The sequence below is a fragment of the Peromyscus californicus genome, unplaced genomic scaffold (assembly GCF_007827085.1).
Source record: "Peromyscus californicus insignis strain IS unplaced genomic scaffold, ASM782708v3 Scaffold_22__1_contigs__length_63687245, whole genome shotgun sequence".
NCBI lineage: Eukaryota > Metazoa > Chordata > Mammalia > Rodentia > Cricetidae > Peromyscus > Peromyscus californicus.
In genome coordinates, this window is record NW_026294525.1 from 45,664,213 (window position 1) to 45,686,192 (window position 21,980).

A 21,980-nucleotide genomic window follows, 5' to 3' on the forward strand; every position below is an offset into this window, starting at 1 on the left:
AGCCAATTTGATGCTATCTTAACTAAGCTGAACAGTAGTATCCATTTCCTCCTCTAGAGCTTATTGACTCCCCTGACATGGGTTTTAACTAGGTTTTCAGTACTGGGCATGGATTCCCTCCTGAGGCGTTGGTTACCCCCTGCCCTATAATAGTAGTGCCATTATTGCACAAGCAATCACACCTTGCTTGACAGGTTTGTCTTGTCGTTACTAGGGTTGAAATGAGGTGAAGCTATTAATGCCTTTTCTCCTAAGCAGCTTGCAAAAAACCTCCCTGGACTATGAAAGCTAGCTCTCAAGGAGAAAGCTTCCAGCTTCATTCCAGCTCGATTTCCCTGATCATACAGGCAAGATGTGTGTTATCTTCAGCAACAGGACCTATCCTATGGGGTTTTTCACTTTATTTTTTTGAGACTAAGTTTCCTCACTGGACCTAGAGTTCATCAACTCGGTAGGGGTAGGCTGGCTGGCCAATGAACTCCAGGGATTGACCTGTTTGTGTTTCCCCAGCACGGACATCACAGATGCACACTGGCACACCCTGGCTTTGGCACAGAGGCTGGGGATCTGAACTCAGGTCATTATGCTTGTAAAGCAGGCACTTTACCAATGGAGTCCTCTTCTTTTGCACTGGGCAAATCTCTAGAGCTCTCTACCTTTCCTTCTGGCCACTTGTGGATTTATCACAGACACAAGATGCTTCCAATCAGCAAGCATAAGGAAGCATAGTCACCCAATTATCTGTAGAAAGACACAATTATTATATGATGAAGAAAAGAGATCCATCTAACATGATTTTTTTTATTTGACCAATTCAACTTAAATAATTAAACTTCAATGTTGTTGGTTTTTGCTCTTTTGCGGGGGCGCCCATCACCCAACTCCCAGCTCCCAAATATATCACACATGGAGGCTTATTCTTAATTATAAATGTTTAGCCTTAGCTTGGCTTGTTGCTAACCAGCTTTTCTTAACTCTTGTTATCCCACCTTCCTTTTACCTCTGGCCTTTTACCGTTCTCCTACTTCTGTAAATCTTACTTTCACTCTTACTCCATGGCTGGCTGTGTGGTTGTGTGGCTGTGTTTCTGGGTGGCTGGCTCCTGATGTCCTCTCCTTGTTCTCTTGCTCTTCTTTTTCTCCCAGATTTCTCCTTTTCTTTATTTCTTTCTCTGCCTGCCAGCCTATCCTTTCTCCTGCCTCACTATTGACCATTCAACTCTTTATTAGACCATCAGGTGTTTTAGACAGGCACAGTAACACAGCTTCACAGAGTTAAACCAATACAGCATAAAAGAATGCAACACTTCCTTGCATCATTAAACAAATGTTCCACAGCATAAACAAATATAACACATCTTAAATTAATATTCTACAACACTTCAATATAAAGGTTTCAGTATAGATCAGACTTCACTAGATGTAATGACTGTTACAGAGATCTATGGGACATCTTCTAGCTTTATTTAGACATGGGCTTGTGGACAGACACAGAGGAATGAAAATGGCCCAGCACCTGGTATTTACTTACGGTTGGATACTTTGTTGTAGTTGGGCAAAAAGACTTGTCCAATCTCTTGTTAAAACAGAGATAGTTAATTTGTAGATTTAAAGCCCTAATTATAAATAACCAAACAAAGAGCTGAAACAGCTTCATCCCAGCACCTGAGGAAAAGTCAGGCATGGAGGTGTGCGGCTGTAACTCCAGCCCTGGTGGAGGGCACAGACAGGAGGATCCTGGGGCTCTTTGGCCAGCCAGTGTAGCCAGAGGGTGAGCTCTGAGTGCAGTGAGAGATCCTGTTTCAAAAAATTAAGTTGGAGAAACCCTGGCAGTGGTGGCACACACCTTTAATCCTAATACTTAGAAGGCAGAGGCAGGCGGATCTCTGTGAGTTTTAGGCCAGCCTGGTCTATAGTGAGTATTCCAGGACAGCCAGGGCTACGCAGAGAAACAAAATAAAACAAAAACAAAAAGGTGAAGAGAGACTGAAGTAGGCACCCAACACTGGCATCTGACCAACATACACACCCATGCATACATGCATGTACCACACACACAAGATAGAATGAATAACCAAATAAAATTGACTAGATTTCACGTTAACTGAAAAAAAAATCAATATATTTCAAAGCATCAGGAAATAAAAGCAGGATTTAATTTTTAAAAACTGAAAAGGACTTTCCACCTAGAGTAGGAATCGATAGAATTCCCTGGATGACAGAATCCATCTGTGATTACATGGCCAATGCAAGGTGGTCTTATAGTAAAGTACATTATGATGGTTCCTTTGTAGTAGGGCAAACTGCCAGGAAGTAGGCTTTTTGTTTGTTTGTTTTTTTGTTTCGTTTTGTTTTTTGAGACAATGTTTCTCTGTGTGGCCCTGGCTGTCCTGGAACTCACAGAGATCCCCTGCCTCTACCTCCCAAGTGCTGGGACTAAAGGTGTGCACCACCACCGCCCAGCTTGCTAAATTTTTTAATGGGGTGAGATTATTTGGTGTCAAGGAGATTAGAGCAGGCACCTAAAAAGGCTGGGGACCAAAGTGAGGGTCAGGTGATGGGGCATACATCGACCTAGTTGACCCAACTGTGTGAATCCCGTTGAGAAAAGATAAATGGCTGTTTTAGATGAAGCTCCCAAGAGACCAGCCTCAGATAACATAATGAAGACCAGGAATATTGGAAAAAAAGCAATGGCAGAAGGCTGCTAGCCATGCTCTTGCACATCAGTTTTTTCACAAGAGAGAGCCAGGAAGCAGTTTTTAGTTCTTGGGGTTTTTATTGCATTCTTTAAAATTTTTCATTGACTTATCATTTCTCTTTTTCTTTTCCAATTCCTTTCCTCCTCTCCCCTCCCCACCCCCCCCCCATACCCCACCCTGTCCTTGCTACTTTGTATCCTTTCTCCCTTCTTTTTATTTCCTTTCTGAGAAGGAAGGCCTTCTCTCCTGGTCATCCTACCTCTACTTCCTGAGCACTGGGACCCTGGATGTGTCCCAGCACACCTGGTGTGTTCTTTAGTGCCACTGCAACATGTTAAGGATGTCGTCACCACTTCTATCCTTACAATGACCTTGGACATCTAGGTACGCTATATGCAGCTCCATTATTCTCAGCTATTTGAGAATACATAACGTTTATAAAGCCAAAGAAAGCAGCAAACAGCAGAAAGGTCCCATCAACAAGCTCCTTGTATCTCATACACTCTGGTTCCTAGAACAAACAATCTTTCCTCAGGACCCACCTAGACAAACAGATATGAAACTAAGATATGGGTTTCAATAAGAAGACAATGACAGAGTCATAAGAGGTGGTTTTTAAATTTTACCTGAAAATGAGACTTTATATATACTTGATTATCCAATTATAACATATGAACACTCTTTATTTTTCTTTATATGCTATGCCAGAATGCTTTGGATTCAGTCAACAGAAAATACATTATTTATTCTTTTGGGCGTGGGTAGAGTTTCACGAAGCCTAAGCTAGCCTTTAGTTCTCTATGTAGCTGAGGCTGACCTTGAACTTCTGGTCTTCTGACAAAGACCTCCACTTCCTAAATGCTGAGATTACAGCCTTGTGTGACCAGGTGGCACACTGGAATTATATGTGGGGTTTTAAAGTATCCTGGAGATTCATTTTTACCCCCAGGGATCATAATATGACAGGGTGCAGCTGAATAACCAGGACAAAAACTCTATTGTTCAGTGTTCTTCAAGAGCAAACAAAAGTCATTCCTCTGTGTGACTACAGCATCTAAAGTTACAGCTAGTTTTAGGCGAGGCTTCATACAAATCCCATTTCAAACTGAGCAGCTCTGGAGTGGGTTGGAAATTGTATTCTTTGAAAGTTTTGGGGTGCTGCTGAGCTGAGAACCCCACTTTGATAATCATCAGAACTAAACATATAAAACTGAATAACTGAGATTCCTGCCTTTTGAAGAATTTCAGGAAATCTGTGCACATTTCCATAAATTATAGGTACACGATTTTGATATTTCATGAAGGTAAAAATCCTTGAAGAAAAATCTATAGTTGGAGTCTGACCTACTCACAGAGGTATGTTTTGGATCTGTGTTTGATTTATTTTCTTTTTATTTTTGCAGCATGGGGAATTGAACGCGTGTTTTCGAGTGTGCTAAGGAAGGACCCTACAACTGCGCTGTTTCTTCAGGCCTGGCTCATTTTCTGACCTTACTTTCTGTTTAGGTTATCGCTCTAACGTTAGACCTCAGTGACGGGCTCCTGTACTGGCTGGTGCAGGGCAATCAGTGTATTCATCTCTACACAGCGGTTCTTCGAGGACGGAGGTAAGGCGATCCCTGGAAGGCTGGAGGAGAACGCCTGGCCTTTCCTCACGTGTCTTTTTATGTCCTGAGAAAGCCCTGGTGCAAGGAGACAGGCTTCACCTAGACATGGAATTTCTTGGCATTGTTATGCTCATATTTTATAGTTGGGAGATAGGCTTCACCTAGACACGAAAATTTTGGTATTGTTATGCTCATATTTTATAGATGGTTAAATGAGAAGGTAAATTATTTATATGAAGATCTACCTATCGCTGAAGTATCAACCTATACTGCTAGCAAATGCATTCATCTGCAGAGGGGTATGGGCCTAATCAGGTGGGCATGGAGACTTTTCTTGCTGGTTTCATGTGAACTGATTTCATTTTGAGAAGGTTGAGTGAAGTTATTAGGTAGACCGGAAAGTTGCCCTCCCTGGCCAGTGACAATGTTTATCGTACTTATGTTAATAACAAAGTGATTGCGTGTCTCTGTGGATTGGGGTTCTTGTGGCTTCGACACTGGGGGTAAGTGGAGCCTTCCATCCTAGGTAAACGCCCATACAATCTTTGGTCTTTGGCTATCTGTTTTTCACATCTCCTTAAATAGGTTTTCTTTTTTTAAAAGTTACAATTATGCTAGAACCCTAACTCATGTCTCCAGTGTTGTGTTACTGTGTGTCCTTGGCAGCTCCAAGTCCTTCTGCCTCCATTTATGTCCTCTTTAAGCCTTTTTGCACAGATGGCAAATCTATACCATTTTTGTGGCTTTCTTTCTGGATGGCAGCTTTTTGTGTAAGGCCTGGAAGAACCTGGCACTAGGTCTCCTGCAGCTTCAAGTGTTATGGAAGCACAGGCAAAACCAGATAGGAACTCCCTGCTAGTGAAGGAGTGAGAGAGAATTCAGGTTGTGACATCAGTGTTCCCCAAAGCACAACGATTTGTCCAAACCTCAAACTTGAGTACACTCTTGCAATTGCTATATTATGTTAACAAGAGAATTTGGTTGAAGTTTGGTAACTTAAGAAAAATTTTTAAAAAATCAATTTAATATGAAAGTAAAATCATTGGAAATTGTTGCAAATATTTTTTCTTGTTCGCATGTTCACAGACACACATGTACTTATTTAGGAGCACATAATTTCGTGACTGCTCATACCTACCAGACCTCCCCAAACTCCGGATGCACATTCTTTGACTTTATGTTTTAGCAGTGCTGGGGATGTGGCTATCACTGAGTTTGCAGCCTGGAGTACTTCTGAAATTTCTCAGAATGCACTGATGTACTACAGTGGTCGACTCTTCTGGATCAATGGCTTTAGGATTATTACGGCGCAGGAAATAGGTCAGAGAACCAGTGTGTCTGTTTCGGAGCCAGCGAAATTTAATCAGTTCACGATTATACAGACATCCCTCAAGCCTCTGCCAGGTACAGCATTTTATTCATACCAATTCACTTTTACGCTTCATATATGTACATATATGTATATATGAAACACACATATATACAAGCACACGCAAATATATTGGTTATATATGTATATATATGAAACACACACACACACACACACACACACACACACACACACACACACACACACACACAAGCACACATACACACATATTGGTTTTTCAAGACAGGGTTTCTCTGTTTAGCCCTGGCCATCCTGGAACTCACTCACCAGGCTGACTTCAAACTCAGAGATTTGCCTGTCTCTGTCTCCCAAGTGCTGGGATTACAGGCATGCACTACCACCACCTGGACCTCAATAGTTGTTTTGATATTCTCCCTCTTTTAACATACTTCTTAAGAAAAAAAAATAGTGTTTTTTTTTGTTGTTTGTTTATAGCAAATTTAATCTTAACTCAAATTTACAGCCTGCAAAAGTTAAAGATAATTTTCAAGATGTTTTAAAAGGAAAGCAAAAAATTGACATTTGTTTGTTTGGCGACAAGGTCTCATGTAGTCAAGATTGACCTATGAATCATTTTGTAGACAAGACTGTCCTTAAACTTCTGGCCCCTCTGCCGCCACCTTCTGGTGGGATTGCAAGCGTGCACCTCCACACCTGGTTTTAATTCTAATTACTAGTAATTTCTGCTGGGTTTCCATGAATCTATCCTTAGCTTTCTCAACGTTTCTTTCCTTCTTTCTCATTCCACAGGGAACTTTTCCTCGACTCCCAAGGTGATCCCAGATTCTGTTCAGGAGTCTTCATTTCGGATTCAAGGACACACTTCAAATTTTCAAATCCTGTGGAATGAGCCCCCTGCGGTGGACTGGGGCATAGTTTTCTACAGCGTGGAATTTAGCGCTCATTCTAAGGTATGTTGCTGGTTCAAAACCTTTTCAAAGGCACTTCCCATCGTGCCAGCAGTGTGTGTACGTGTGATTTGTACACTTAGCCAAACACATGTCTTTGGTGGTTTTTCCATAGCATTTGGTCATTAAGCATGTGCCAGAGAACACTCACACCTGTCTCTGCTCCATACTAATTGTGGTGTGGCCTACAGTTTAACTGGTTGATCTCAAAGCCATATCAAAAACAATTATTAAAATTTGCATCTCCAAGATTTCAAGTGTTGATTTTAGAAGTGAACCAAAATTCAGAAATTTTATTTAGTTGTGAGTGCAAAAGTTAATACTTTTTCCTCTAAAAGTGTTTCGTGCTTATATTTTAGTTCTTGGCTATTGAACAACAGTCTTTACCCATGTTTACTGTGGAAGGACTGGAGCCCTACGCCTTATTTAATCTTTCTGTCACTCCATATACCTACTGGGGAAAAGGCCAAAAAACAACTCTCTCACTTCGTGCACCTGAATCAGGTAAAAGAAAATCTATTTTTAAACAATAATAAGATGCAGATCTTACTTCACTTGGTCTGAGATGGACAATCAATACAAGTTAAAAAAGCTTTCAGTTTTATAGATGTGTACAGGTACAATAACCTTTCAATGAATTTTTGGAGATTTGAATAGTATCATCAAAATAGGCCTGTAAATATAGTCTCAAAGATGGCTATTTGAAAGGCTAGAAACTATTTTTGCTCCACTGTAGTGATATTTAAGAGGCAAAAACTTGTTTTAGGAAGTCTGTGAAATATCTCATCAGGTGATTGGGCTCCGCAGAGCAGCAGGTATTAACAATGTTGGTAACACAGTGTTCCGAGCATGAGTAACTGGTGTCCATATTTCATGCTTCTTGGAAACATATTTGAAAAAGAACACCAGGCTTGTCCTCACAGGTGCACATGCTCACAGGCATCACACTTTAATTATTAAACGTTTATTACCTACCTGTGCTGGATCCCCACACAGATCTGAGGTACAGGACGGGTCGTTATAGTCTTAGCTACAGAAGTGGGAAAGGAAGTCCAGAGTGACTCATGGGAAATCGTTGCTAGGGGCAAGAACACCATCCAGAGTTTTCACTGGAGTTTCAAGGACCTCATTTGGGTCTTTTTTTTTTTTTTTTTTTTTGCAAATATTGGTAAATGATAGAATCATACCAATTTCACTTCTATAAATTTCCAATAGAGCAGGCAGTTCAGAAAACACAGAGATTTACTCAGAAGTGCACTTCTTATGGTATGATTTATTCAATAATGTTTATACACAAGGCTCATGGCAGGAACATAGTGGAACATGGGCATGTTCTGCCTCAGGTAGTATTTGGATCCAGAATGCTCTAAAATTGTCTTGGGCTTCCAGCTTTGACGGTGCAATTCTCAGGAAATGAATTTGAACTGTACCCCTCAGGAGATCCCCTAGGGGCCTATGGTAAGCATCTGATAGACATTAGGAGCACTATGGAAGAATAATGGGATTTGGCCTATACCTCAGAATATTTACATCATAGCAAACAATTATCCAGGCTCACCAATTTTTATTAAGCACTTACTAAATACCACCTCAATACTAGATTTGGGGAGGTCTTTTAAAAAATAATTTATTTTTATTTTATGAGCGTTGATTGGTGTTTTGCCTGCATGTGTATTTACGTGAGGGTGTCAGATCCTCTGGAACTGGAGTTACAGATAGTTTTGAGCTGCCATGTGGGTGCTGGGAATTGAACCCAGGTCCTCTGGAGGAGCAGCTAGTATTCTTAACTGCTGAACCATCTCTCCAACTCCTGGGGAGGTCTTAAGTAAGGAATAAGAATAGATTTTTTTTGATGGAGTCCATAAAACAGTTTAGAAATGAACACATCTGCTTCTAGTATAATAGAAATGAGGCCACAATGACTGAATGGAGTAGCATGACCTATAGCAGCCAGATAATGCCATAAAGTCTTCAGCTTTGTCAAGATACCGCAAGTATTTCTAGAAGAGGGAGATGTACATGAATTGATATGGTAAGAGATGGAGTGAGAAGAGATAGGTAGGTCTTCATCACTGTTAGTTCATTGTTATAGCAGGAGAATGGCTGTAGCTAGAGTTTTCCTGCCTGGCCCACAGTCAGGACAAACTCTCTCTCACCCGCCAGTCCCACAGCCGCTCAAACCCGACCAAGTAAACACAGAGACTTATATTGGTTACAAACTATATGGCCGTGGCAGGCTTCTTGCTAACTGTTCTTACAGCTTAAATTAATCCATTTCCATTAAGCTATACCTTGCCACGTGGCTTGTGGCTTACCGGTACTTTACATCTTCCTTGTCCTGATGGCGGCTGGCAGTGTCTCTTCACCCAGCTTCCTGTTCTCTCAATTCTCCTCTCTGTTAGTCCCGCCTATACTTCCTGCCTGGCCACGGGCCAATCAGTGATTTATTCATTGACCAATCAGCAACACATTTGACATACAGACCATCCCACAGCAAATGGCGGCCACAGGCAGGCATGACCCTGAAGCTGAGAGGGTTTTTTTTTTTTTTTTTTGAGACAGGGTTTCTCCGTGTAGTTTTGGTGCCTGTCCTGGATCTTGCTCTGTAGACCAGGCTGGCCTCGAACTCACAGAGATCCGCCTGGCTCTGCTCACAAGTGCTGGGATTAAAGGTGTGTGCCACCACCCCCACCCCCGGAGAGTTTTATATCCTAGTCCACAGGCAGCAGGGAGAGAGAAAGACACTCAGCCTGGCTTGGGCTTTTGAAACCTCAAAGCCTACCCCTCAGTGACACACCTCCTCCAACAAGGCCACATCTCCTCCAACAAGGCCACACCTTCTAAATCTACCAAGCATTCAAACATGTGAGCCTATGGGGGCTATTCCTATTCAAACCACCACAAGGTTTTCTATCATAAGAGCTGTACAGTGTAAGAAGGACTGGAGATGGAGTAGAGGTGTAAGTGAGGAACAGTAGGAAGCAATGGGACTGGAAGTGGTGTGATGCCTGAGACCTTGCAGAGGACTTTCAAGACAGAAGAGAAATATATGGGGTAGCACGACCTGGGATTGCATGGTGGCTCTTGGTTCAGCTCTAGCATAACTGAAGATCTGTCAGCCAACTCCACCACTTTCTGCCTCCTTGAGGGTTAGCGTTAAGAGAGCCAAGTTCCCTACATGTTGGATTTCACCTCCTGAACTGAGTGAAGGGCAGTCACAGTCATTGCTCTTCTCCTAATAACCGACATCAGCTAAACCACTGCACCAGGAGGAGAGTGAAGGTTATACTTTCTTAGGGACAACCAGTCCGTCTTTTATCTGTCTGGGCCACAGAGATGAGAAAGATGAGCTGAGGTAGTGATTAGAGGACATTGGGTGGGCTGAAAGGACGTCATGGAGACCTGCTGAAATACCCAGATGAGCTTCTGAAGAAACCTGGGGATGATTCTTCTAAACAGCCTTAAGAATGAGAGCAATGTACTTTGACTATTTGGAATGAGAAATACTTTTTGCCAAGATGTCCACACCATGATCAGGGGTGGTAAAAGTCAGACTTATAGTATATCCCACCCTGTCTGTGCATCTACTTTTCAGTTCCATCAGCGCCAGAGAACCCCAGAATATTTATATTGTCGAGTGGAAGACATGTCAACAAGAACCAAGTTGTGGTGGAGTTTAGATGGAATAAACCTAAGCATGAAAATGGAGTGCTAACCAAATTTGAAATCTTCTATCATATATCTAAACAAAGTGGTGCAAATAAAACATCTGAAGACTGGATTTCTGTCAGTGTCACGCCCCCAGTGATGTCTTTTCAGCTCGAGGCCATGAGTCCTGGGTATATTGTTGCCTTCCAGGTACGAGAGAGAAACAGGGATATGTATTTTTGTTTTTAGAATTTATTTATTTTTATTGTTTTAAATTATGCTCTTGCATATCTGCATATGAATATGTACATGTATGTGTGGGTGCCCATGGAGGCCAGAGACACTGGATCCCTGGAGCAGGAGTTACAGGCAGTTGTGAGCCCCCCTGGTGGGTACTGGGAACTGAGTTTGGGTCCCTTGAAAGAGCAGTAAGTGCTCATGGCTGCTGAGCTGTCTCTGCAGCTCCTGGGTAATGAATCTTGATATGTTGGTTGTGAGCCTAGAATTTAATGGCTGAGCTATCTTTCCAGCCCTGGGATGTGAATTTTAATAGTGTAACGGATGGTTAATTAAAAGACCGAGTTAAGATATTCCTACTTCGTTAACAATGTAATTCCCCTGTGACCAGAGGAATCAAGTGGTCAGCAGAAGGACACAGGCCAGACAGCAGAGCTTGAGTAAAGGATGTTTTGACAATTGTCTTGCATTCAGAGTATTGTTTAGGGTAAAGCATTGTGTATTCGTATACTCATAAGCTACCTACCACGAGCAATTATTTTGTACTCATTATTACAGTTGATACTTGGATCTGTTAGCTAACTCCCAAGGCTGCATGACTAGGCAGTGATGTGCCACATGCAGCTTCTGTGGTTCTTTGCAACATGTGGCAACATCTCTGTGAATTACCTGAATGCCCAGACTAGGCACTGCATATGGAAATAAAAGTTGAGGACTCACATAGCTGATATCTCACAGTAATTATCTGTCCACTAATAGAGCAGAAAGAGATGAGGAGTCAGGAAAATCATCTATTGCCATGCCACTCTACTATTTTAAATTTATGAAATAATTTTTTTTTACTTAAAATAGATGGCTTGATAATTTTCATTTCCTCACCAATTACTGTATTCTTGACAACAGTACATATTGACTTTGATTTTCCACATCTTCTGGGGAGAAATGTTTAGGAGATTACTTTGGAGGTTTTAGTTTCCTATGGATCTTTCTTAAATTTTAAATTTAATAATTATATTAATAATTTATTAAGGTCTCTCTCTCTCTCTCTCTCTCTCTCTCTCTCTCTCTATATATATATATATATATATATATATATATATATATATACCAATCAAGATTTGTACATAAAAATTTAAAATGATACTAATTTCTAATTGTTAAGACCAGTAAATACTCCAGTTAGATACATATTCTAATTGTGACTGTCAATATTTATATGTAGCTTCAAATTTCAATCAGTAAAAAATCACACAAAGTGACATGTCTGGGTACATTTAGCACAGTCTCATTCAGAAGTGAAGACTGCTTTAACTGATGAATGCACACATAGACATTAATATGTATTATAGTAAAATACATTTAATGCAAGAAATATGAGAAAACAATCTGTTGTGGGGATGGAGAGATGGCTTAAAGTTAAAAGCATTTGTTGCTCTTGCAGAGACCCCACATTCAATTTCTACCACCCACAAGGTGATTTCATGAGATCCAATGCTCTCTTCTGATCTCCAAGGGCATAGCATATGCATATGGCACATATACATACACACAGCTAAAACACACACAAAATGAAATAAATAAATTTAAAAAATGCTGGGCAGTGGTGGTGCACACCTTTAACCGCAGCACTTAGAAGGCAGAGGCATGTGGATTTCTGAGTTTCAGGCCAGCCTGGTTTACAGATTGAATTCTAGGACAGCCAGGGCTACAAAGAGAAACCCTATCTCAGAAAAACAACAACAACAAAATACATAAAAATACAAAAAAAAACCCAAACAAACAAACACCCCAAATAAAACAAAAAACCAGTCTGGTGCTTTCTTGACAGAGTATTTTGGCTCTTGTACTTTGAGGCCATCAACCTTTGTGCCAATTTTCTTTGTAGGCTATTTTACATATGTAAGGTTTGGAAATGGAAATGATTTATTACACAATACAATCTATTTAAATTTTTAAATAAAAACTTTCCTGTTAGGATGTAGCACGACACAGTGAAAGAGAAAACAGACAAGTCTCAGAGGGTCTGCTTTTCTGCAGTGTGTGTGCCATAGATGAGCTTACACATAATTCTGGTCCAGTTCCTACTGCTAAGTAGCTGTGGGGATCCAAAGAGAATGGATGTGAAATGCGTACTTACTTTTAAACATAAGGAGGCTTGATTATTTTCTCCTTCTGGACCTCCTTTTAGAAAGTAGAGTTAATTTAGCTTACCATAATTTATACAGTTTTATAGCTGTTAACTATTTTATATTACCTGATCTTGGAAATAGTTGAAGACCTGTATTTATTTAAAATATTTAATTGATGAGTAAAGATTGCTTGTGTTCCAGGTGTGATGATTAGTTGTACATATATTGGGTAATGATCGACACAATCAAATTAATCCCCACATCCATCATATCTGTGTCACACAATAAGTCCCCAGACCTTTCCCAGGCAATGGAGAGATTTATCTTCTTCATACTTTTCTAGGTCAGAAAACCAACTGTGGGTACAGGCCAGTATTTTCCCTCTTAGTTACTTATTTCAATATACTTAGGTGTAAACAATGATTTTAAACTATCTATGATGCATATTAGGTGTGTACAATGAATATTGCATAATTTATCAGTCTCTGAATTTACTGCTAATGAGGACACCTGTGCATACATTTTCAAATTTGTCTTCCTATTCTCTAGGTTCGTGTCTTTACATCCCAAGGGCCAGGACCATTTTCTGATGCAGTGATGTCTAAAACATCAGGTATTTGTTACGTAAAAATCTGTAAGTAATTATTTGAAGGTACATTTCTTTGTTGGTATGTTTGGGAAAAGGATTGGCAGCTCTGGATTAAAAGTCAAGGTCAGATAAAATATGTATGTATTTTCCCACATCAAAGTAGCTTGAAGAAACCCAGGCTCAGAGGGCCTGCGAGGCTTCATGGCGCCTGGTGCGTTAGATGAGTCTGACGTGGTCCATGGATTTCACCATGGCTGGGTTCTCATGACCTGAAGCTTGTTTCTCATGTGCACTGTCTACTTCTTTTTCATTTGCAGAAATCAAACCATTTCCATATCTCATATCTCTTGTTGGCAATAAGATCGTGTTTCTAGACATGGATCGAAATCACGTTGTGTGGACGTTTTCCACGGACAGAGACATCAGCACAGTGGGGTACACAGCAGATGATGAAATGGGGTATTTTGTGCAAGGAGACTCACTGTTCCTTCTGAATTTGCACAATCGTTCCAGCTCCAAGGTATTTCCTTTGAGATTTTTCTGATGTGAAAGGTGTAATTAAGATGATTGGCCAGTGCGTGAGCCTTTAAGATTAGAATGATTGAAATAGTAAGTAAATATATGGTCATTTAGCCACATAAATACAGAGTGGATTTGTGCATATGTCAGTCAAGACTGGTTGCTGGGTTTAGGTACTGTATTTACTCCTGGGGCTACTGAGAGGTGGTGATGTCTTTTAGAACAAGGATTGGAGAGAATCAACTTAAAGAGGAGAGAAAAGGTTTGTTTTGACTCACAGTTTTGGAGTCTTTAGCCATAGTTCTTTGGTCTTGTTGCTTTTTAGCCTGTGGTGAGGATGTACTTCATGGTAGGTAGTGCACAGAGCAGTCCAGCTGCTCAACGCTTGCTCAAGAGAGGACAGACAGAAAAAGACCAGGGTTCACAGATCATCTTGTCTGAAGATGAGGAGTTTTAGCCCTGATCTGCAGATTGGAGCTGAACCTAAGTGGCTAAAATAATCTAGGTTGGATATACAGTATGTGAAGTCTTGAATTACAGTTGTCACAGTACGGAAGGAGCGAGGCTTGAGGTTACAGTGGCGTTCAGTGCATAGTGATGTGAACGGTCACAGAAGTCTCCAAATGGAAAAGGATCAACAAACACTCTTCTTAGTTATGCTCCCTACCCTGTGTTAAGCTTTTCCAGGATGCACTGGTTGCTAATGTTGCAGCTGTTGCAGTGGACTGGATTGCAAGGCACCTCTACTTCGCACTGAAAACATCACAAGATGGAACACAGATATTCGATGTTGATCTTGAACACAAGGTGAAATCTCCCAGGGAGTTGAAGATTTGCAAAAGCCATTCAGCAATAATTTCTTTCTCTATATATCCCCTTTTAAGGTATGAGCATCTTTATTGTGATAAAATAGACATATATTAGAATAATATCTTTGTTTAGTATTAGAAGCTAATAACGGGGAAATAAGATGCTTAAAGCCTCATGGACAACTTGGTTCTTTGTTCTGTGAGAGGGTGTTATAGAACTCATACGGACATTGAGTTGGTTATGCAGCCGCTGATGACCTGAACCCCCTCCTGTTGTTCCTGGCTCAGCTCCCAGGTGCTGTATTGAATTACAACAAATAATTCTGAGCCAGGTTTTGCAAAGGTCCATATGTGTCATCCCAATGACTCAGAAATCAGAGGCGGGAACATTGTGGGTTGAAGGCCAACCACAGTGATATAGTGAGACCCCCCCCCCCCAACTCAAAATCTAGAAAGTCAGAGTAATCAGTAAGGCTCAGAGATAGAATTCTCATTCAGGCTCCAGGTTCATTCTACCGTATAAGCTTTTATCCCACAACCAACAACTAAGATTGAAATCTTAACACGTGTTGAAAATTTGACTAGCCCAGAGATAGGCTAATTGCCAGAAGGAAAGCCGTAGCAAATTTTTATATCAGTGAATTTTATAACAGCTGCAGGTGGTAAAGCCAAGAAGTAGATGGAGACAGAGATGAGCTGGGCAGCCCAGACGGCCAGCAGCTGTGGCCCAGCAAGAACTCTTCCAGGTTCCTCCATCTTCATAAATTTCTTATCTTTATAGTGTTGTCTTAGGACCTCCGTTCAGCAACTGAGTGTCCATTTCCCAGCCTGGAAAGGATGTTTTCATTTGTATCGGAAACACAGACATAAACAGTTCCGAAACTAGGTTGTTGATTGGTCTTAAGAAACAGAAATAGGATGAGAGTGGAGAAGGGCATACTGAAAAATGTAAAAACATATTTAGAATTTACAGCTGTTGATGGCCGCTGAAGGTGCTCAGACTAGGAGTCCAAGGTCACCAGAGCCCAGGACTTTGGCTGTAACACATTATTTAAAAAACACCATTGGGCCGGGCGGTGGTGGCACACGCCTTTAATCCCAGCACTCGGGAGGCAGAGCCAGGCGGATCTCTGTGAGTTCGAGGCCAGCCTGGGCTACCAAGTGAGTTCCAGGAAAGGCGCAAAGCTACACAGAGAAACCCTGTCTCGAAAAACCAAAAAAAAAAAAAAAAAAAAAACCACCATTGGGCAACACTGAGTTGGACTTCTTGTAACCTCCTCCGCCTCAGAAGCAAGTTATTTGCCGTTTGGACATGCTTCCTCCCAAGGCTGCATTTATCCTCTTATCATTATACATGACTAATCTTCCTTAGAAATTAGTATTTGAAGTGACATATTTTCCTCATTCAATTAAAGGGATTTTCCCTTCCCCTTCCCTATAGCCGCTTGTATTGGACAGAAGTTTCAGATCTGGGCCATCAGATGTTCTACTGCAGTATTAGCAATCACACCTTGCACCATGTTCTACAACCCAAGGCCTCAAACCAGCGTGGAAGGAGCCAATGTCCTTGTAATGTGATGGAATCCGAGTTAGGTGGGGCAATGGCTGTTGATACCTCAGACCCAACGAGACCATGGATATACTTTACCAAAGGGCATGAGATCTGGGCCATGGATCTGGAAGGATGTCAATGCTGGGAAGTCACCATGGAGCCTGTCATCCTTGGTAACGTGCTGATGTGTGCATATATCCTTTCTTCTTTTTTGTAGGTTTCATGTAACCCAAGGGTGGCCACAAATCCACTCTTTAGCCCAGGATACCCTTGAACTCCTGATCTTCTTTCTTCTTCCTCCCAAGTGCTTGGATTTACAGATGTGTGTCTCCAGGTTTAGTTTTATGAAGTGCTGGCTCTCAAACCCAGTGGTGTGTGCTAGGCAATCTCCACTGAGCTTTATCCCCAGCACATATATCCTCATTTATAACAGCAGTCTGTCCGTTAGAAAGAACGTGCAGGGAAGGGGAGAACGCTCAGTTAGTACAGTGCTTGCTGTACGATAATGAGGACCCACATAAAAAGCAGGCGTGGATGCGCACTTATAATCCAAGTAGTGGGGAGGCGGAGACAGGAAGATCCCTGTGAGTTGCTGCCAGCCAGTCTGGCAGAACTGATAAACTCTGGGTTGATAAATTTTGATCCCACAACTACCAATTAAAATTATAATCTTAGCTTGGCATGGTGGCACACGCTTTTAATTCCAGTACTTGGGAGGCAGAGGCAGGCAGATCTCTGTGAGTTCAAGGCCAGCCTGGTCTACATTGTGAGTTAAAGAATAGCCAGGGCTACGTAGAAAATACCACCACCACCACCACCACCAAGCCAAACCAAACCAAACCGAAAGAAAAAACAAATTATAATTTTGATCCTCACTGAAAATTTGACCAACCTAAAGATTGGCTAGTTACTAGAAGGAAACCCACAGTGAACTGACCTCTGGCTTCCACATACACACACAAGTGCGCATGAGCATGTACATGTGTATACACCATAAGACATATACAAAAGGAAAAAAAAGAATTATTGCAGGTTTGGATAGATTGATCAATTGATAAAACTCTTTCCTTGAAATTGTGAGGACCTGAGTTTGGGTCTCTAGTGCCTAGTGACACACATCTGTAATCCCATGATGGTGTGATAGGAGGCAGAAGCCAGTGAGTCAGTCCCTGGAAGCTCACTAGTCAACTAGTGTAACCTATTTCGTCAGGTTACAGACCCATGAAAGCTGAAAGGCACCTGAAGAATGAATGTCATTTGAAATTTCCAACCCCCACATGAACAATTCACATTTACATGCATGTACGCACATGTGAGCACACACACCAGTGAAAAGTATCTACTTTTCACCTGCTCAGAAGAGCATTAATGTGTGCTCTGGCAAGGTTTCTCCAGGAAACTGTAGAGTGATTTCAATTAACAGTGAAATGGGGCCATGTGTGGTGGTGCACATCTTTAATCCCAGCACTTGGGAAGCAGAAGCAGGTGAATCTCTGTGCGTTCGAGGCTAGCCTGGTCTACAAAGTGAGCTCCAGGGATGTTGTTACGCAGGGAAACACTGTCTCAAAAAAAACCCAAAAACCAAAAAACAAACAAACAAAAAAACCCTCAAAACCAAATCAAACCAAAACAAACCTAAACAACCCCCAGAATAACAATAAAACAAACAAACAAACAAGCAAACAAACACCAAAAGAAGCAGCTATGAAATTAGCTCTGTAATCTAACATGGTAATAGATCAGACGCATTTAATTTTCACAGTACCCAGGGGAGGCAGGTACTAGTATATTCATCTTAAAAAACTTAGAAAACTGGGACTAAGAAAGGTGGTAACTCGTCTGAAGGACTGCAGTTTCAGGAGATGGAACTCGGTCTAACTAGCTGCACCCTTACCAGCACACAGTTTATTTCCACTTTGACTCCATTGTCAGTATGCATCGGCCTTGGCAACTGAAATCCACAAGCTTACAGAACCATTTGAAGGTCTAAGGTGATTTGGAAGCTAATTAGGAGAAAGTCCAATAGGAAAACACCTTAAATGCTCTGCCTCCTCTTATTTTCCACTCCTCACTGTCTAACATGACAACCACAGGTCACTTTGGAGTGTTTAAACGAGTTCAAATTAAATGCATATAAGTATTTAATTCCTCTGCCAGGCTATGTTCAAGTAGACAAAAGCCACGAGTGCTAATGGATTGAAGAATGAGGTTAAAGGGGCCGTCACCCCTGGAAGTATTCTCTTGGGCAATGTTGGATAATAAAGTTCCAGAGGGAGCATGACAACAGGCGGGCACATGGGGCTGGAAAAGCAGCCAAGAGCTTATTTGGATCCATGAACATGAGAGAGAGGGAGAGAGACGGAGGGGGTCTGGAGGGAGGGAGGAAGTGAAGGAGGGAAGAAAGGAGGGAGAAAGAGAGAGAGCTTTTGAAATCTCAAAGCCCACATCCCTGACACATCTCCTCCAGAAAGCCACACCTCCTAATCCTGCCCAAATAGTTCCACCGTCAGGAGACCAGGCATTGGGACATATTCGCCCCTAGGGGCCATTCTCAATTCAAACCAGCACAACCTGTCTTTTCCTTCTCTTATTGTGCTAGCTAAGCCAGTGTTTTGAGGAGCAGTGAGAATGGATGGATACCGTTGTTTCATTCCTGAATGTAGAGGAAATGCTTAGTTTTGCCTCACTGACTATGTTGGCTCTGTGTCTGTTACTCATAGACTTCATTATATTGAGGGATAGCCCCTCTTTCCTAGTTTCTTCAGAGATTTTATGATAAAGGTACACTGAACTCGGTTACGAATCCTTTCCTGTGTCTATTGAGACGATTATGTAACTGAGTCTTTCACTTTGTTGATGTGTTGTATCACACTGACTGATGTGTCTATGTTGAACCAAACTTCATCTCTGTGATGAAACCTTGTCCATGCTGTGTGATCAGCTTAGGTGTTCCTGAGTTCAAGTTGCAAGTACGTTCTGCATCGACATTCATTAGGGAAATTAGTCTAAGGTTTTCTTTTTTTTTTTCTTTTTTTTTTTTTTTTTAATGTGTTATCCACTTTTGGTATCTTCTCCTGTTCACTGTGTGGAATAGTTTGAGGAACGTTAGTTTGGAAGAATTCAACAGTGAGTCCATTCAATCCTGAACTTTTCTCTGGGGAGACTCTTTATTACTGCTTCAGTACTGTTGCTTGTGATGCATCTGTTCATTTTTATCACCTTGATTTAGTTTTTGGCAGGTCAGTGGAGAAATGGAATTTATCCACTTCTTCGAGATTTTTTTCTGGTTTTCTTGGAATATAAATTTCCAAGTTATTCCTTAGTGATTCTCTGGGTTTCATTGTAATCCCTTATAAGTCCTCATTTTCACTTCTAATTTTATCAGTTCGAGGTTTCCTGCTCTTTCTTTTGGTTATTTTGTGCTGCGGTTTGAATGTGAAATGCTCACCCTAGGCTCTGGTGTTTGAATTCCTCGTCTCCAGCTGGTCTCTAGCACTGATTTGGAAGGTTGAAGCTTTATGAGATGGAGCCTCACTTGACGAAGTGGGTCACAGAGAGCAGGCTTTGATTTTTTAAAGATTTTATATATTCCTATAATATGTTCTGATCAAATTTACCCTCCATTCTTTCTCTAAACCCTCCTCTGTCCTCCCTCTGCTTTTCCCTTCTGACTCCATATCTTCTTCTCCCTCCTCCTCCTCCTCCTCCTCCTCCTCCTCCTCCTCCTCCTCCTCCTCCTCCTCCTCTGCCTCCTCCTCCTCCTCCTCTGCCTCCTCCTAAAACTCACCGAGTCCACTTGGTGCTGCCAGTACGTACATGGTTGTAGGACAATCTACCGGAGCATGGGTAGCCTCTCCAGGGCTGTATCCCTGGAGAAAATGACTCTCTCTCCCCCAGTAGCCGTCAGTTACCAATACCTCCTCAGCTCAGGGTGGGACTTAACAAAGTTCTCTCCCACCCTTGCTCTTATTTTGTCTGGTTTAATCTTGTGCAAGCAGTCATGGCTAAAGCTTTGGGGTTATAGTTCCACTTCCTCTCAGATCTCTGTTTCCCGACTGTGGGTTCAAAGTGACCAGATATCTCATCTTCCGGGCACTAGCCCTTTCCTGGCCTTATGGACTGTATCCACTCCACCTCTGCCACAAAACATTCCTTCTTCCCTTCATTCTTATGGAATGAAGAATGCCTTTTCATCGCTTTGTGTCAGATATTAGGCTGTAGCAATGAGAAAGGTCGCTAATATACTTTGGAAAGGGTTTATCAATCTCACCTTTCAAAGAACCAGCTTCTGTTTGGTTGATCCTGTGAATTATTCTTTTAGTCTCTGTTTGTTCCCTGATCTTTACTGTTTCTTGCCATTTCTTTTGCTTGTGCTTTTCGAAAGCCTTTAAGGGATATGATTAGCTTGTTTATTTGGGATCTCTCTGATTAGTTTTCAAGATAGTAAAAAAACAAAACAAAACAAAACCTTCAATCAAGGCAAAGTAAGAGAGCAGGTCATAATACACTGCCAGAGCAGGGGGGCACATGGGTGGAGGTACTCAAGGACCCCCCTGTATATGTAATGTAAGCACTCTTAGCTGTCAACTTCTGTATTAGAACTGCCTTAGCCTCCAAAGGTTCTAGTGTATTGTGTTTCTCTTTTCATTGATTTTAAGAAACTCTAAGCTTCCTCTTCAAGTTCTCCAAAGGCTTCCAGAACAAGTGTATAATTCAGTCTCCAAGTATTAATATTTGTGGAGTTTCTTTTGCTTTGCTTTATATATTTTTTTGTACTATGATCTGATATTCTTTTGTGTTTCTTAAAACCTTCATTGTGGCTGAAAGCGTGTTCTATTACAGAGACGTTTTCATGGCTGCTGAGAAGAATGCATATTTGTGTACAGTGGATGGAAGGAATGTCTCTAGCTATCTGATGGGTCCTTTTATCTGTGGAAGGATTTTTGCCGAAGTATCATGGTTGACTTTTAGTTTGAACTGCCTTTCTAAAGACAAGAATTGGGCACTGAAGTCACCCACTGTGACTCTATCAGGATCTATTCTTCTGTGTCCATTCATGTTTATTTGATGAAATTGGGAGCCCCACATTTGATGTGTATATTTGCAGTTGTTATAGCTTCGTGATGAATTGTTCCCATCATTACTGTGTAGTGGCTTTCTTTATCCCTTCTGGCAAAATCTGGTTTAAATTCTATTTGATCAAGTGTCGGAATAGCTACAGCAGCTTGTTTTCAGCTCCTCTGCCTCTGATAGATTGACTTTCCTCATGACACACAGTCTGTGGGGGCTTTTTCTAGTGACATACGCTGCCTAGCTAGTCTGCATGTCTTTATGAATGAGTTGAAGCTGTTTACGTTTAATGTTTTTATTGAGAGATGTTCACTAATTCCTGTAAGTTTTGGGGTTGTTTTTCTGGTTGGCTAGATTATTGTTTGTTCTTTTTCTTTCTCTCCTATCTCTTATTTGTATTAGGGATTTACAGAGTTGGGTATCCTGGATTTGTTCTATTTCCCTATTTTATCTATTCCTTTCATGAAATTTATTCTTCCTTGTGTTCTCATGGTTGACTCTATCTCCTCATCTGCTTTCTCTCCCTTTCCTATTTCTTCCTTCCTTCCTTCCTTCCTTCCTTCCTTCCTTCCTTCCTTCCTTCCCTCCCTCCCTCCCTCCCTCCCTCCCTCCCTCCCTCCCTCCCTCCCTCCCTCCCTCCCTTCTTTCTTTCTTTCTTTCTTTCTTTCTTTCTTTCTTTCTTTCTTTCTTTCTTTCTTTCTTTCTTTCTTTGTATATGGATATTTTGTCTGCTGTGTACAGTGTGAATGTGATGTCCACAGAGACCAGAAGAAGGTGCCAGAAACCCTGAAGTTACAGGCAGCTGTAAGCCACTATGTGGG

At 41.4% G+C, this 21,980-nt stretch overlaps 1 protein-coding gene across 2 annotated transcripts in view; it reads left to right on the forward strand.

Moving 5' to 3' along the window:
• Ros1 (ROS proto-oncogene 1, receptor tyrosine kinase) overlaps positions 1–21,980 on the forward strand; it is a 127,613-nt gene that overhangs the window by 51,061 nt on the left and 54,572 nt on the right. The window contains exons 18-27 of one of the 2 annotated variants that reach the window (XM_052751345.1): positions 4,208–4,308; positions 5,495–5,712; positions 6,449–6,609; positions 6,966–7,110; positions 10,202–10,464; positions 13,170–13,233; positions 13,527–13,729; positions 14,407–14,612; positions 15,979–16,262; positions 17,572–17,574. In XM_052751345.1, the coding sequence (XP_052607305.1) occupies positions 4,208–4,308; positions 5,495–5,712; positions 6,449–6,609; positions 6,966–7,110; positions 10,202–10,464; positions 13,170–13,233; positions 13,527–13,729; positions 14,407–14,612; positions 15,979–16,262; positions 17,572–17,574 (1,648 nt within the window). The remainder of the gene's footprint in view (positions 1–4,207; positions 4,309–5,494; positions 5,713–6,448; positions 6,610–6,965; positions 7,111–10,201; positions 10,465–13,169; positions 13,234–13,526; positions 13,730–14,406; positions 14,613–15,978; positions 16,263–17,571; positions 17,575–21,980) is intronic. The other variant, XM_052751344.1, reaches the window with a different exon arrangement.